The sequence below is a fragment of the Pongo abelii genome, chromosome 10, assembly GCF_028885655.2.
Source record: "Pongo abelii isolate AG06213 chromosome 10, NHGRI_mPonAbe1-v2.0_pri, whole genome shotgun sequence".
NCBI lineage: Eukaryota > Metazoa > Chordata > Mammalia > Primates > Hominidae > Pongo > Pongo abelii.
Genome location: NC_071995.2, coordinates 108,972,503 through 108,988,557, shown reverse-complemented (window position 1 = coordinate 108,988,557; position 16,055 = coordinate 108,972,503). Strand labels below are relative to the sequence as shown.

Below are 16,055 nucleotides of genomic sequence, written 5' to 3'. Positions count from 1 at the left end.
GATGAAATAAACAATATTCGACACCTCTGAGTAAATAAAAGAATAAACTAAAACACAGAGCTGAAGAAATTATCTAGAATTCAACACAGAGAGAAAAAAATATGAAAGTGAGATTAAGTAACAGGGAACAGAATAAATATCTCTAACATATCTCTAATATGAGTAGCTGGAAAACAGACCGCAAAAAATGGGAGAGAAACTATCTGAAAGTATTATGTAGACTTTTTCCAGAATTCATGGAAGACACAAAACACAAATTCAGAAAAGTAAATAAAACTAAATATACACTCAAAACATGATACTGAAATTTGGACAACACCAAAGAAAAAGATAAAAATATGAAAACCAGTTATAGGGAAGATATTACCTAAAAATAAATGATAAACTGATAGCCAACCCTTCAACAAAATAAAAGAAAACATGAAAATATTTTTTTTCTGACCAAGCCATTATTTAAAAGAAGAAAAAAAAAAGATGGTTTACTTATTGTAATGATTCGTCACTGAGAACACTAAACACACACATACGCACACACACAAAACAAGGAAATTGTATTTCAGGAAAAAGAAAACTGAATCCAGAAATAAGGAGTAAAATACAAGCAGTGATGGTGAAAACTGCTAAATATATAGGTAAATCTAAACAGGAAATGATTATATAAAGTTGTAATTATAATGCTAACAACCACCATGACAACTACTTTTAGAGATGTACAAATAAAGAAATAAGGGCTGGGCGCGGTGGCTCATGCCTGTAATGCCAGTACTTTGGGAGGCTGAGGCGGGCAGATCACCTGAGGTCAGGAGTTCGAGACCAGCCTGACCAACATGGAGAAACCCCATCTCTACTAAAAATACAAAATTAGCCGGGTGTGGTGGTGCATGCCTGTAATTCCAGGTACTCGGGAGGCTGAGGCAGGAGAATCGCTTGAACCCGGGAGGTGGAAGTTGCGGTGAGCCAAGGTTGCGCCATTGCACTCCAGCCTGGGCAACAAGAGCGAAACTCCATCTCAATAAATAAATAAACAAAACAAACAAATAAATAAATAAAATGCCGGAGGATAACAACGCACACGTAAGGTAGAAGAGGGTGTCAAATTATTCTAAGGTTCCTGTATTGTGGAGATGTTAACAACTTTAGACTTTGTTAAGTGAGGAATATATATATATATATATGATAAAAACCTAAGAGTAAATAATATCAGAATAGAAGATAAAAAAACAGAAAAAAGAGAAAAGAAAACAGGATTGGTACAATGGATGGTTAAAAAAAAAAAGCAAAGAGAAAACACAGTAAATAATAGGATGTACAAAATAGAAAAAAATTCAAATGCTTCAAAAATTAGAGTAAACATAAATGAGATTAAACTTACCACTTAAAAGACAGATTCTCAAACTGGAGGTAAGAAACTATACCCACACAAAATACATGTATCTATCTATCTATCTATCTATCTATCTATCTATCTGTCTGTCTATCTACCTACCTACCTATCTATCTACTTATCTACCCACCCACCTATCTATCTATCTACCTAGAGTGCAGGTCTTACTCTTTCACCCAGGCTGGATGCAGTGGTGCTATCACGTCTCACTGCAACCTTGAACTCCTGGGCTCCAGCTATCCTTCTGCCTCAGCCTCCCAATAGCTAAGACTATAGGTGTGTGCTCCCATGCTCAGCTAATTTTTTTACTTTTTGTAGAGATGGAGTCTTGCTATGTTGCCCAGGCTGGTATTGAAATCCTGGGCTCCAGAGTCTCCTAACTCAGCCTCCCAAAGTGCTAGGATTACAGTCATGAGCAACTGCTGCCTGGCCCTACATGCTATTTATGAGACATATGTAAGACAAAAATAAGGACATAGGAAGCTGAAAGCAAACAGAAATAAGAAGCAATACTAATCATAAGAAAGCTGGCATATACGCTTTAATAGTAGACAAAATAATACTCTAAGGCAAAAACCATTATGTACCATAATAAGGAATAAAGTTTAAAAATAAAGACAGAACATAAAATTCAACAGGAAGTTTTTTTTCCTTCTTTCTTTTTTTAAAGACAAGGTTTTACTGTGTTGTCCAGGCTGGTCTCGAACTCCTAGGCTCAAGTCATCCTCCTGCCTTGGCCCCCTGAGTAGCTAGGAATATAAGCATGTGCCATTACCCTGGGCTGGTTTTTGTTTTTTAACCGGGAAGATTTTGTTTGTTTTCTCTTTCTTTGAGATGGAGTCTCGCTCTGTCACCCAGGATGGAGCACAGTGGCATAATCTCAGCTCACTGCAACCTCCGCCTCTCAGGTTCAAGCGATTCTGCCACCTCAGCCTCCCGAGTAGCTGGGACTACAGGTGTGTGCCACCACAGCTGGCTAATTTTTGTATTTTCTGGTAGAGACGGAGTTTCGCCATGTTGGCCAGGCTGGTCTCGAACTCCTGACCTCAAGTGATCTACCCACCTTTGCATCCCAAAGTGCTAGGATTACAGGCATGAGCCACCACACCTGGTCTGTTTTGTTTTTTTGGTGTAATAAAATACACATAACAAAATTTGCCATTTTAACCATTTTTTAAGTGTACAATTCAGTTGGCATTAAGCACATTCATAATGTTGGGCAACCATTACCACCATCCATCTACACAACTCTTTTCACCTGAAAAAGTTTCTGTGAAACATTTTACCCATTCACTAGGAAGTTTAGAACACCACTTTTATAAGCTTGATCTGATGAACACATGGAGAACCCTGTACTCAACAACTGGAAAATAGACATTCTTTTCAAGATCGAGTTACCAAAAAAATTAAGTTGGCCTCAGATCTCTCCATAGCTACATTTAACCCTAGAAGATTGTGGAGCTACACTTAAAAAAAAATCCTCAAGGAAAGAAAGCATGATCTAATAGTCAAACGGCTGTTGAAATGTTTAGGCAATAAACTAGAACATGCAAGAACTCATCAGGGAATATTGTTCTTATGAGTCTTTTTGGAGGACTCAACTAGAGGACAAGTTCCAGGCAATCAAAAGAGAAGTGAGACAAAGGGCAGTCAGTGGATTGGTAACGAGCACTGGATCTAATAATTACAGGTCTAGAGCTGAAAACCAAAGTGAGAAGTAGGGTAATAGAGGAGAATGTAAATGTTATATGCAGTAACAAGATAGAAATGATAAAACAAAGCCTTCAGGAAGGAGAAAGGGAAAAGAAGGTAGAAGGCAGAGTAAGTAAGCTGGTTTCCTCATTTTTTTAATTGCTAGAGGTGGGTGGGGGAATGTCAAAGAATATCGTTTAAAGCTAACAAGTCATACTATAAGTGTATTCAAGGTATAACGGCAAACACTAAGACAATACAATCTACTAAAATCAGGTGCTAGAGGAGAGGGAAGGAAGGGAGGAGGAACAAGAAATATATCAATTTCATGACTTCTCACAGTGGGGATTAATAGATGCCATCTAAAGAAATAAATAATGAATAGTAGAGTTAAAAGGCTAAAACTAAACCATAAGCCAGAACACACACACATGAGGGAGAGAAGTCAGGGGATGAGTGAGGAGAGGAAAAAGGAGGAGAAGGAGATTTTTTATAGGCTTTAAAATTGAAAGCCAAACATAAAGTAATACCACCCAAACAAATGTATCTGCATATTAATAAATATATAAATTTACCTATTAAAATAAACCTTTCAGATGATATGACACAGCAAAACCTAATTCAAGATCTATTCAAGAGACATATCAGAAACAAAATACTTTTTTTAAAAGTGGAAAGTATAAGGTGGGCAAAAAAAGTACAGCAACCAAATGTTAAAAAAAAAGAAAGCAGATAATTTGATCTTGGTATCAGTCACGGTTGATTTCAGTCCTCCCACTTCCTGAAAAAAGCTTTTGTTTTTAGAAAGTAGAACAGAAGTGTGGAGAACAAATTTAAGGTAGTTACTAAATAATTATCTGTTCATTAATTCTCAGAAAATTTCTGGAAAATACATATGGAGCTGTTAAGTCATGTGCTGGGGATGCTGAAAGAAATAATTTTTATTCTTTTCCTTAAATAACTCTGTATAGCTTTAATTATTGCTAAGAACATGATTTTACTTTTATATGAAAAAGTAATCAATAAATAATAGATATTTCATTGAAAATAAAAATTATCAGATTGCATACTCTAAAATATAAACAGGCTGGGTGTGGTGGCTCACACCTATAATCCCAGCATTTTGGAAGCCTGAGGTGGGAGGACTGCTTGAGCCCAGGAGTTCGAGACTAGCCTGGCAACAGTAGACCCCATCTCTACTTAAAAAAATTAAATGAATAAAAAAAAATGAATATTTCAGTTTTTTCCTACATATTAGCAATTATATATAATTATTCCATTTAATTACACATAATTTATAGAACTGCTCCCAAGAAAATAAACATAAAACTTTTCAAAACGCTATTCTAATTCTAGATGACTATAATAGATCTAGATAAATATAAGTTAGATATCTTTCATTGTTGATATGGTTTGGGTCTCTGCCCCTGCCCAAATCTCACGTCAAACTGTTACCTCCAATGTTGGAGGTGGGGCCTGGTAGGAGGTGATTGGATCGTGGGGGTGAAATTCTTATGAATGGTTTAGCACCATTCTCTTGGTGCTGTTTTCATGATAGTGAGTGAGTTCTCATAAGATCTCGTTGTTTAAAAGTGTGAGGCCCCTCCCCCCACCCCCTTGCTGCTCTAGCCATGTGATATGCCTGCTTTCTCTTTGCCTTCTGTCATGATTGTAAGCTTCCTGAGGCCTCCCTAGAGGGTGAGTAGATGCCTGCATCATGCTTCCTGTATAGCCTGTAGAACCATGAGCCAATTAAGCCTTTTTTCTTTAGAAATTACTTAGTCTCAGGTATTTATTTACAGCAATGAGAGAAAAGACTAATCCAGTTGTGATGTTCTAATATTCAAACAGCTGTTAATATTCAAATTTAGAAAAAAATGCAAGTATCACACAAAGGAAATATATTAACACTTCCCTGTAAAATTTCCTAATAGTTCAGGGTTGTCCATTAAAGTAAGTTATGTATTTTTAAGTATTCCTGCTCTTTAAAAGTGTCATAATGTATTTTTGTAGTTTCAAGTATTAAATATAGTTAAACAAGTTAAAAAAATAGTATTAAAAATAGAGAACAGTGAACGTCAAATGGTGGAGGCCGCCTGATCTGGATTTGTAGAGGGCATTTACCTTCTGACAATTTATCTTTAAAGCAGTGGTTAGAACTAGTTTCCAAGTAATGGTATTTCATCACTTCTCATAATCTATCATAGTTTGCTGTGCACCGTGCCTCCTAGCAGTGCAAGTTCATTAATCTAAAGTTAACCTGTCACCACTTGTGGGCAGACTCTGAGCTTTTACCTGGACACAGAAGAATGTGACTTCATATTTACAGCTTTAAGGTCCATATGATTTAAAGAAAAAAATCTCCTCTGGCTGAATTTGTGCATTTCAGCTTAAACTGCTTTTTCTCCATCTCCTCTGCCTCCAATAATTTATGGCTAAATAAGCAGCATAAATTAAACAAAAACTTTTGCAGGTCATTTTTGGGGGGAGGGGTGGAAGACAGGTCTCACTCTGTCACCCAAGCTGGAGTACAGTGGCATGATCATGACTCACTGCAATCCTGACCTTCTGGGTTCAAGCAATCCTCCCACCTCAGCCTCCCGAGAATCTGGGGCTACAGGTGCATGCCACCAAGCTCAGCTGATTTTTTTATTTTTTGTAGAGACAAGGTCTTGTTGTTAGCCAGGCTGGTCTCGAATTCCTGGGCTTAAGCGATCACCCTTCTGTCTCAACCTCCCAAAGTGCTGGGATTACAGGCATAAGCCACCACACCTGGCCTGTATGTCATGTTTTAATTCTCTTTTGAAGAATTGTATCAATAAGGTAATAATGATAAATTGTTTCCTATATTACCCAAGTAAAATATTCGGGGTTCTAACTAGCACATGTGAATAAGATAGAATACTAAAAGTATCATAAAATCAAATTACTTAATAAAATAAAAAACTTACTTGACATTTTTGACGCAACTGTCGTAGCTCTTTTATAACTGAGGCAAGAGCTGACTTCTTTTCAGATACCAATGAATACAGTTTTTTCACCTGTTATTTAAACAAAAAATATAACACCTAAAAAAGAATTCAAAAGAAGAAAAATACTACATGCATAAAGATATTAATTTCAGTGTTAAATATAAGAGCAAAAAACTGTAAATTACTTCAGTCCCAAACAACAGAGAAGTGCTTTAGAAAATCCTGATTCCTCAGCAAGGTGGAATACTATACTATTTAATCATTCAAAATGTCAGTTCTCAAGACTGTAAACCATTATGGGAAAATCTTTATAATTTAACATTGAATAAATATATTACAAAATTGCCTTATACAACTATAATCATGATGTATTATTTATGTAGGCATATAAAATATACATAAATATAGATGGAGTGATATTCAAAATACTACAGTATAGTCCAAATAGCATAAGTAATGATCCATCAGAATGGACACCAGTCAGAGAGATGAATGGGGTCTTTTTTTTTTTGAGACTTTTTTTTTTGAGACAGTCTTGCTTGGTTGCCCAGGCTGAAGTGCAATGGTGTGATCTGAGCTTACTGCAACCTCTGCTTCCCAGGTTAAAGTGATTCTCATGCCTCAGCCTCCTGAGAAGCTGGAACTACAGGCGTGCGACACCACGCCTGACTAATTTTTGTATTTTTAGTAGAGACGGGGTTTCACCACGTTGGCCAGGCTGGTCTCGAACTCCTGACCTCAAGTGATTCGCCCGCCTTGGCCTCCCAAAGTGCTGGGATTACAGGTGTGAGCCACCGCGCCCGGCCTGAACAGGGTCTTACATGCTAACCTTTTTAGGAGTTAGATTGTGATGAGATCCAGAGGGTTTTGGGGGAATGGCCAATGTGGACAAGGCAACTGGAGGGGGGTACTCTGGGGGTTTGGGGCAGCTATTTACCAACAAGTAATATAAGATTTCAACATTTTAATGCCTGGTGAAAGTGTACTAGTGCAATCTGATTGAATACCAGTCCTGAAAATGGAAAGATTCTAAGAACATACACAACAATGAAATAATTCTATTAGGGTGGTATGATCTGGGAAAACTTATTTTTCTTCTTAAATATTTCTTTAATGTTATATAACTTTTGCACATTAAAAAAACAGAAAATGCATAAACGATTAGAATTTGAACAACCTTACTAGAATGAAAAAATTCAAAAGAGATTGATAAAGACAGATGAGACCAGGTGAGTGGCTCATGCCTGTAATCCCAGCACTTTGGGAGGCTGAGGCAGGTGGATCACCTGAGGTCGGGAGGTAGAGACCAGCCTGCCCAACATGGTGAAACCCTGTCTCTACTAAAAATACAAAAATTAGCTGGGCATGGTGGCACACACCTGTAGTCCCAGCTACTTGGGAGGCTGAGGCATGAGAATCACTTGAACCCCAGAGGTGGACGTTACAGTGAGCCAAATTCATGCTACTGCACTCTAGCCTGGGCAATAGAGTGAGACTCTGCCTCAAAAAAAAAAAAAAAAAAAAAGATGAAAGAATATAATATGCAGAAATTAACAGGTAAATGTTTCACTGAAAATAAAACTAACACAAAACACCTGCCTTCTAGCTACACAATAAAAGAAAATTTAAATAAAAGTATCATCACCATTTCAGACATATCATCCAATGTTCGTCCTTTCATTTCATCAACTTCACTCTTCAGTGCAGATACTCTTTCTAGCTCTTCTTGGGTGTAACTATATCCAGATATACCCTTTTTCTCCTCTATAGTTTGCTATAAGTAAAAAATAAAAAGGCCACAAAACATGTCAAAATCTTGCTGGCTCCCATAAGAAATGTACAAATTTCATACATAACAAAAAATTGTAAATAGAATTAATTAGTTTAGAATCCTAAAGGACAATCTTCGTTGACTTCAATTATTATTTCATTCAATTATATGCCTTTGTATATTATAAACATGGTATCTTCAGGTACGTAGGAAGTATTTCTAATCACAGACTTTATAATAATGTTATGTACTTAGCACAGAACCTAAAACATAGGATACATTCAATAAACATTTGATGAAAGAATGAATTCTCAAATGATATGTTCACTCATCTAATATTTATTATATATGTAAATGTGCCAATCACAGTTCTAGGCACCAGGTATACGGCAGTGAATAGAACAGGAAAAAAAATCCCTTCCCTCACAGAGCTTACTACTAGTGGGAATAAATAAGCAATATGTAAATAAGTAAATAAATAAATACAGTATAAACAGAAGGTGGTTAGAGAAGATGATCCTGAGAAGATGACATCTGAGCAAAGCCCCATAGGAAGTGAGGGAATCAGCAAGCGCAAAAGCTGGGAGCAAACTTGACCAGTTCAAGAAACAATAAGGAGGTGCAGTGAGAATAAGGTGGGGGTGAAGGAGGGGTTACATAGGGCTCAGCTGGTTTGCTAGGTCTCAGTGTATATCTATTGTCCCTTGCACTCTCAAAAAGTATCCTACTTTAGATAATAAGTTATTGTTATCTTATTTTTAAGCTGATGAAAGAGCTTTGTTTTATTTAAAATGAGATGGGCAGCTGTTGAAAGGTTCAGAGTTAGGGCAATTTTAAAATGATCACTTTAACACCTGTGCTGAGATCAGGCAAGGTAGGAACAGAGAGGCCAATTAGAAGACCGTCTCAATAGTTCAAGTTAAAGAAAATGGTAGCATGAATCAGGATGGTGGTGACAGAAATAATGAGAAATGGTTCTGTGTATATTTTGAAGGCAGATCCAACAAGATAATGTGACAAATTAGATGTAGGGATGTGAACACAAATAAGGGATAAAGAATGAGTTCAAGGTTTCTGACTTGAGAGACTAACAGGATGAAGTTTCCATTTGTTGAGATGAAGAAGAATGGGGAACACTAGTTTGAGGAGGTGGTGCAGATCAGAAGTTTATTTTTGGACATGTTAAAAATTTGAAATATATATTAGATATCCAAATGGAGAGGTCAAGATGTTATATGTGTAAGACTGGAATTAGGCCAGGTGTGGTGGCTCACGCCTGTAATCCCACCACTTTGGGAGGCTGAGGCAGGTGGATCCCCTAAGATCAGGAGTTTGAGACCAGACTGGCCAACATGGCGAAACCTTGTCTCTACTAAAAATACAAAAACTAGCCAGATGTGGTTGTGGGCACCTGTAATCCCAGCTACTTGGGAGGCTGAGGCAGGAGAATCACTTGAACCCGGGAGGTGGAGGTTACAGTGAGCCGAGATTGCACCACTGCACTCTGGCCTGGGCAACAGAGTGAGACTCTGTCTCAAAAAATAAATAAATAAATAAAATTAAAAAAAGGACTAGAATTAGAGGAGAAATCTAGGCTGGAGATATAAATTGGTGAGTTGTCATAACATAAGAGGGGGCCTTTACAACCATGAGACAGGATAAGATCACCAAGGAAGTCAAGATAGAAAGGAGATCCAAGGGCTAAGCCTAGGGAACCCCAACATTTAAACTTTAAAGAAATGATAAGAAATCAGCAATAGAATAGGAATAGGAGTGTTAGTTTGGAAGAAAAACCAGGAAAGTGTAGTGTCTTAGAAGACAGAAGAAGATGGAGTGATCAACTATGCTAAATGCTGCTACTAGGTCAAGTAAGAAAAGGACTAATAATTAATCATTGGATTTGGCAATGTGAAGGTATTGGTAACCTGACAAAAGACTTTTTTTTTTTTTTGAGACGGAGTCTCGCTCTGTCACCCAGGGTGGAGTGCAGTGGTGCAATCTTGGCTCACTGCAACCTCCGACTCCCGGGTTCAAGCGATTCTCCTGCCTCAGCCTCCCAAGTAGCTGGGATTACAGGCGCGTGCCACTATGCCTATTTTTTTTTTTTTTTTGTATTTTTGGTGGAGACGGGGTTTCACTTTGTTAGCCAGGATGGTCTTGATCTCCTGACCTCGTGATCCACCCACCTTGGCTTCTCAAAGTGCTGGGATTATAGGTGTGAGCCACTGTGCCCAGCCTGACAAAAGGCATTTTAGTGGAATGGTAAGTGCGAAAACTGTATCGAAGAGAGTTCAAAAAAGAATGAAAGAACCAAAAGGAAAGAAAGACAAGGAAAGACAGAATGGAAGAAGAGTTAAGATTCTGGCCTGTCAATAGGACTGGGACCTAAAGGGTCTAGTAGAGGGAACTACAGAGAATTAGCCCCAAATTCTGTATGCAGTTTCCTCTTTAGGCATTACCAAATCTTAGGATATGCACAAGCAGAGTAAGACTCTCAAAAACCAAGTGGAAATCAGCAGATGGGTTATTTTTTATTTATTTATTTATTTATTTATTTTGAGACGGAGTCTTTCTCTGTCACCCAGGCTGGAGTGCAGTGGCGCGATCTCGGCTCACTGCAACCTGCAACCTCCGCCTCCCAGGTTCATGCCATTCTCCTGCCTCAGCCTCCCGAGCAGCTGGGACTCCAGACGCCCACCTCCACGCCCAGAGACATTTTTGTATTTTTAGTAGAGATGGGGTTTCACCGTATTAGCCAGGACGGTCTTGATCTCCTGACCTCGTGATCCACCCACCTCGGCCTCCCAAAGTGCTGGGATTACAGGTGTGAGCCACCACGCCCGGCCGAGCAGATGGGTTATTAAAGAGCTGAGCAAAGATTGTAGCAGTCTCACAGTACTAGGGAGATAAAGGTAGGAATTCAAGACTTTCCAGGGTGCACAGGCTTTGGTAAATGCCTCACATTATCAGCTGAAAACCTAGAAGGTCTACTCCTTAGAAGGTCTATAACCTAGGAGTAAGACCTACATCCTTGGAGTAAGGACCACTTCCTAAAGTCTCTACCACAGGTACAAGAACTGTATCTTTGGATTAAGAGAAAACTGGAGAAATACCAGCTTAAGAAAAACAAAAAACAAAACAAAACAAAAAAACCTACCCTCAACTTGATCAAGGTAACTTTCCAGAAAAAAAATTAAATCCTCCTTATAGAAAAACAAATATAGTCAGAGCTTCTAAAATTTAATGACACTTTACACCCAACATTCAATAAAAAATTACCAAGTAAGCAAAGTAATAGGTCCAAATGAATGAAAATCAAGAGAAAAAAAATACATGGCCAGGAACAGTGGCTTATGCACGTAATCCCATTACTTTGGGAGGCCGAGAAGGGCAGATCACTTGAAGTCAGGAGTTCAAGACCAGCCTGGCCAACATGGTGAAATTCTGTCTTTACTAAAAATACAAAAAATTAGCTGGGTGTGGTGGTGGGTGCCTGTAGTCCCAGCTACTCAGGAGGCTGAGGTGGGAAAATCACTTGAACCCAGGAGGTGCAGGTTGCAGTGAGCCAAGATCACACCACTGCACTCTAGCCTGGGTGATAGAGTGAAACTCTGTCTCAAAAAACAAACAAACAAACAAACAAACAAAAACAGACAACAGGAATAGGTGCTCAAATAAATTTCAGACATGAACTTTAAAATAGCTGAGATTAATATATTCAAGAAAATAAACAAAAAGTTGAAGAATGTTACAAATAACTGCAATCTATAAAATTGAATCGTGGAAATTCTAAAACTGAGAAATATAATAACTGATATTAAGAATTCAACAAATGAATTACATAACAGACTAGACAAACAAAAAAGAAGAAGATTAATCAACTGGAAAAATAGCACAGTAGAAAAAAATAGATTGAAACACAGAGAGGAAAAAAATTACAGAAAATGAAAAAAAGAAAAAGAAAAACACAAAGCCCATAAGAAATACATGGAAAATGGTGAAAATGTCCAACATGCATGTAGTTGGAGTTAAAGTAAAAGAGGACAGAATGAGATTGTAGTAATAATTGAAGAAATACTGGGCTGGGCATGGTGGCTCATGCCTGTAAGCCCAGCCTTGGGAGGCGAGGCAGGTGGAATGTTTGGACCCAGGAGTTCAAGACCAGCCTGGGCATCATGGCAAAACCCTGTCTCTAAAAAAACTACCAAAAATACACACACACACAAAATGGCTGAGCATGGTGGCTTGGGCCTGTGGTCCCAGCTGCTTAGGAGGCTGAGGTGGGAGAATCGCCTGAGCCCAGGAAGTAGAGGCTGCAATGAGCCAAGATCACACCACTGCACTCCAGCCTGGGCAACAGAGTGAGATCCTGTCTTAAGAAAACAAAACAAAAACAAACAAATAAAAAAAGAAAGAAAGAAAGGAAAGAAAGACATAAATAAATAAATAAATAAACATTGGCTGAGAACTTTTCAAAAATGAACAAAGACATCAAGCCACATATTCAAGAAGCTTTACAGACCTTAAGCCAGGTGAATAAAAAAGAAAATCACACCTAGAAAAGTCATAGTAAAACCACTGAACAACCAAACACAGAAGATCTTAAAAACAACCAGAGAATAACAGACTACCTTAAAACAAACAAACAAACAAGATGTACAGTTGATGTTATGAAATAAATAATGGAAGTCAGAAGACAATGGAATTAAATCTTTAAAGTGCTGAAAGAAAATAGCTGCCAACCAAAAATTCTACATTCAGTAAAAATGTGCTTCAAAATGAAGGTAGAATACAGGTATCTTAAGAAAAACAAAAACTGAGATTTCAGCAGACCTGAACTAAATAAAATACTTAAGGTGAGCTCATTAGACAGATACCAATAGAAGAACAATGATGAAGGAAGAAAAGAAGAACCATGAAAAGAGTAAACAGGTAGATAATCTAGAATAATATTGAACATAATATCATGTACGATTTAAATTCTATCTAGGCCCCGGCACAGTGGCTCACACCTGTAATCCTAGCACTTTGGGAGGCTGAGGCAGGAGGATTGCCTGAGCCCCTGAGTTTGAGGCCAGCCTGGACAACGTAGTGAGACCCCATGTCTGAAAAAAAAATACACATAAAAATTAGCTGGGTGTGGTAGTGCACGCCTGTAGTCCCAGGTACTTGGGAGGATCACTTGAGCCCAGGAGGTTGAGGCTGCAGTGAGCTCTGACTGTACCACTACATTCCAGCCTGGGCAACAGAACAAGACCCCTTCTCAAGAAAATTATATTTAGAATTAAAAAAATATTACCAACAATAGCACTAAATATGAGAAGGAGGTAAACAAAGTTAAAGTGTTTTAGGTTCTTGCATTGCCCAGGACATGGCAAAAGTAAAAATTTAGTGAAGACTGGCTGGGTGCAGTGGCTCACACCTGTAATCCCAGTGCTTCGGGAGGCCGAGGATGGCGGATCATGAGGTCGGGAGATTGAGACCATCCTGACTAACACGGTGAAAACCTGTCTCTACTAAAAAAAAATACAAAAAAATAGTTGGGCGTGGTGGCACACTCCTGTAGTCCCAGCTACTTGGGAGGCTGAGGCAGGAGAATCACTTGAACCTGGGGGGCGGAGGTTGCAGTGAGCCGAGATCGTGCCACTGCACTCCTGTTTGGGCAATAGAGAGAGACTCTGTCTCAAAAAAAAGAAAAAAAATTTAGTGAAGACTGTAATCAGTCAAGGGTGTATATCGTAATCTCTGGCATAAGCACTAGAGTGCAATCACTCACTGGCTAAATGGAACTAAGGACTCTATCACTGTGGTAGGTAGAGTACTGACAGTCCCAGGCATGTTGCAGCACTGCAATTAATAAGACCTTCACTTGTGGTGAATTGGGGAAGAAGAATACAGGTGGATGGGGATTGTGGTGGCCAACAAAATTTATGGCTCAGATTGCATTCAAGAGAGTTGGCTGAGAGGAACAGAGATGACTGACATCCATAGCTGCTGCCCCTCTGGGTCCATCATCATGTTTGTACCAACGCTATGCTTCCCTGGAGCTGCTCTTAGCCAATGACTGAGCACGGCAGTAGTACTAGTGTTGGCCCAGTCCTGCCTGACAAGGGACTCCTCTAATAGGTGACTGGCTCAGGAACTCTCCATCAACCTGACCAAAACTTTCTCAGAGTTGTGTTGAAGTTTGAGGCTATTTCTATCCAATCTTCCTTTGCCCTCTCCTTTCACAGGTGTCAGACCTGTATCAGAGCCTAAAGGCTTTCCCTGCCTCCTCCTGCTCCCTTCCCTTTATCCTTCATAAGTGTGTCCTTCAATAAATCTCTTGTACATGTAATCCCATCTCAGTGTCTGCTTCTTGGAGGATCTGAACTGATACAAAGATGCACTTTGTATGTAATAATTGAACTTTGGTTCAAAGTGCAATAATTACTACAAAGACGGTGTAATGTTTCTGGCATTTGAGGAGAAATAGTAACTATAAGGACTATGGAATTGGGTTGGCTATCACTAAACTCCACTGATGGTTGAAGAGATAAAATAGGCTCAAATTCATTAATTTGTAATTTATTTATTTATTTTTTTGAGATGGAGTCTCGCTCTGTCACCCAGGCTGGAGTCCAGTGGCACGATCTCGGCTCACTGCAAGCTCTGCCTCCCAGGATCACGCCATTCTCCTGCCTCAGCCTCCCGAGTGGCTGGGACTACAGGTGCCTGCCACCACGCCCGGCTAATTTTTTTGCATTTTTAGTAGAGACGGGGTTTCACTGTGTTAGCCAGGATGGTCTCGATCTCCTGACCTTGTGATCCGCCCGCCCTGGCCTCCCAAAGTGCTGGGATTACAGGCGTGAGCCACCACACCCGGCCTAATTTGTAATTTAAAGCAAAGTGATCAAGTTAGAGAACCTCCTTAAGGGCTTTAAAGGAACTCTCATTTCCCCTGGCTAAAGGGCACAGGGAGCTGAAAACCAGGCACAGGACTTAATTTTAAGACTGGCAAAACTCCAGAAAAAGTTGAATTCTTAGTCTAGGCAAATATTCTATGCCAAAGTCAGGGCCCTGACAGAGAAGAAAAAGGGTGCTGAGTCTGGGATGGGGGTATCTGGATAGACCCACTTGAGAACCTTGAATCCCCAGATTATCCTGTATCCTCTGGGCAGTGGCAAATGGCTCAGCTTGTTGGTCAAGGCCCTGGAAGATGCAAGACAGCAAGGACAAAGAGGTCTAGGAAAGAGGCATGTGTTTGAACCTATGGGAGTAGGCACTAAGTATAATGATCTTTTCATTACATGGAAACCGGAAAATGTCCACTGCAGAAGAGGCACTGACCCACCAAGTGGAAAGGATGATTTGGCCAGCAGATGTCAGCCAGCCTCTGACATTGGCCCACACAGTGCTTAAACAATGGACTCACAAACAGAATGGCTTTGTTGGTAGAGATGGAAGTTATGTATGAGCCAAATAGCATGGGCTCTCTCTCATCAATGCTCATCTAGCTACTGCCAATATCAAACGTCTGACCTGCCAGCAACAGAGACCATTCCTGAGCTCTGGGTATGGAATCATCCCTTGAGGAAACCAACCCCCTATTTTGTGGCAATTTAATAACATCAGACCCTTTCTGCCCTGAAAAAGGTGACATTTCATCGTTAATGGGACTGATTCATATTCTGGGTATAGGTTTGCCTTTCTTGCCCATTGTACTTCAGCCAGCACTACTACCCAAGGGCTAACAGCATGCAGTCTACTGATGTGGAATCTCACATAATATCACCTCAAACCAAGGGACACACTTTACAGCAAAGGAAGTATGATAGCATTCATATGACCATATAATTCAGTAATTTTACCACATACTACACTATCTGGAAAGCTGATGGCCTGACAGAATAGTGGAACAGTGTCTTAAACGTAAGGCCCCAGTTGGAACTGGATGGCCTATGAAAATGAGTTCTACCTTTAGGATGGGGTGTACACCTTAAACCAATGCCCATGATATGGTGCTATGTTCCCAATAGAAAGCACAGGTCTCAGAACCATGAGATGAAAGTATAGGTGTCACCACTAACCATGATCTCCAATGATCCACTTTAGGGAATTATGCTTCCCTTCCAGACAACTGTAGGCTCTGTGGGTATAGATGTTCTGGTTGCCAGAGTGGGCATGCTTCTATCAGAAGGCACATTAAGAGGCCCTTGACACTTAATGTTCTGATTACCATCTGGTCACTTGGGCT

The 16,055-nt window shown here is 39.5% G+C and overlaps 1 protein-coding gene across 7 annotated transcripts in view; it reads right to left on the bottom strand.

Moving 5' to 3' along the window:
- The window catches only part of IFT81 (intraflagellar transport 81), a 93,570-nt gene that overhangs the window by 19,794 nt on the left and 57,721 nt on the right, over window positions 1–16,055 (bottom strand). For all 7 annotated transcript variants that reach the window (XM_009248231.4, XM_063711595.1, XM_054526461.2 and 4 more), the window contains 2 exon segments: window positions 7,694–7,822; window positions 6,028–6,117 (listed from right to left, as the gene is read on the bottom strand). In XM_009248231.4, the coding sequence (XP_009246506.2) occupies window positions 6,028–6,117; window positions 7,694–7,822 (219 nt within the window).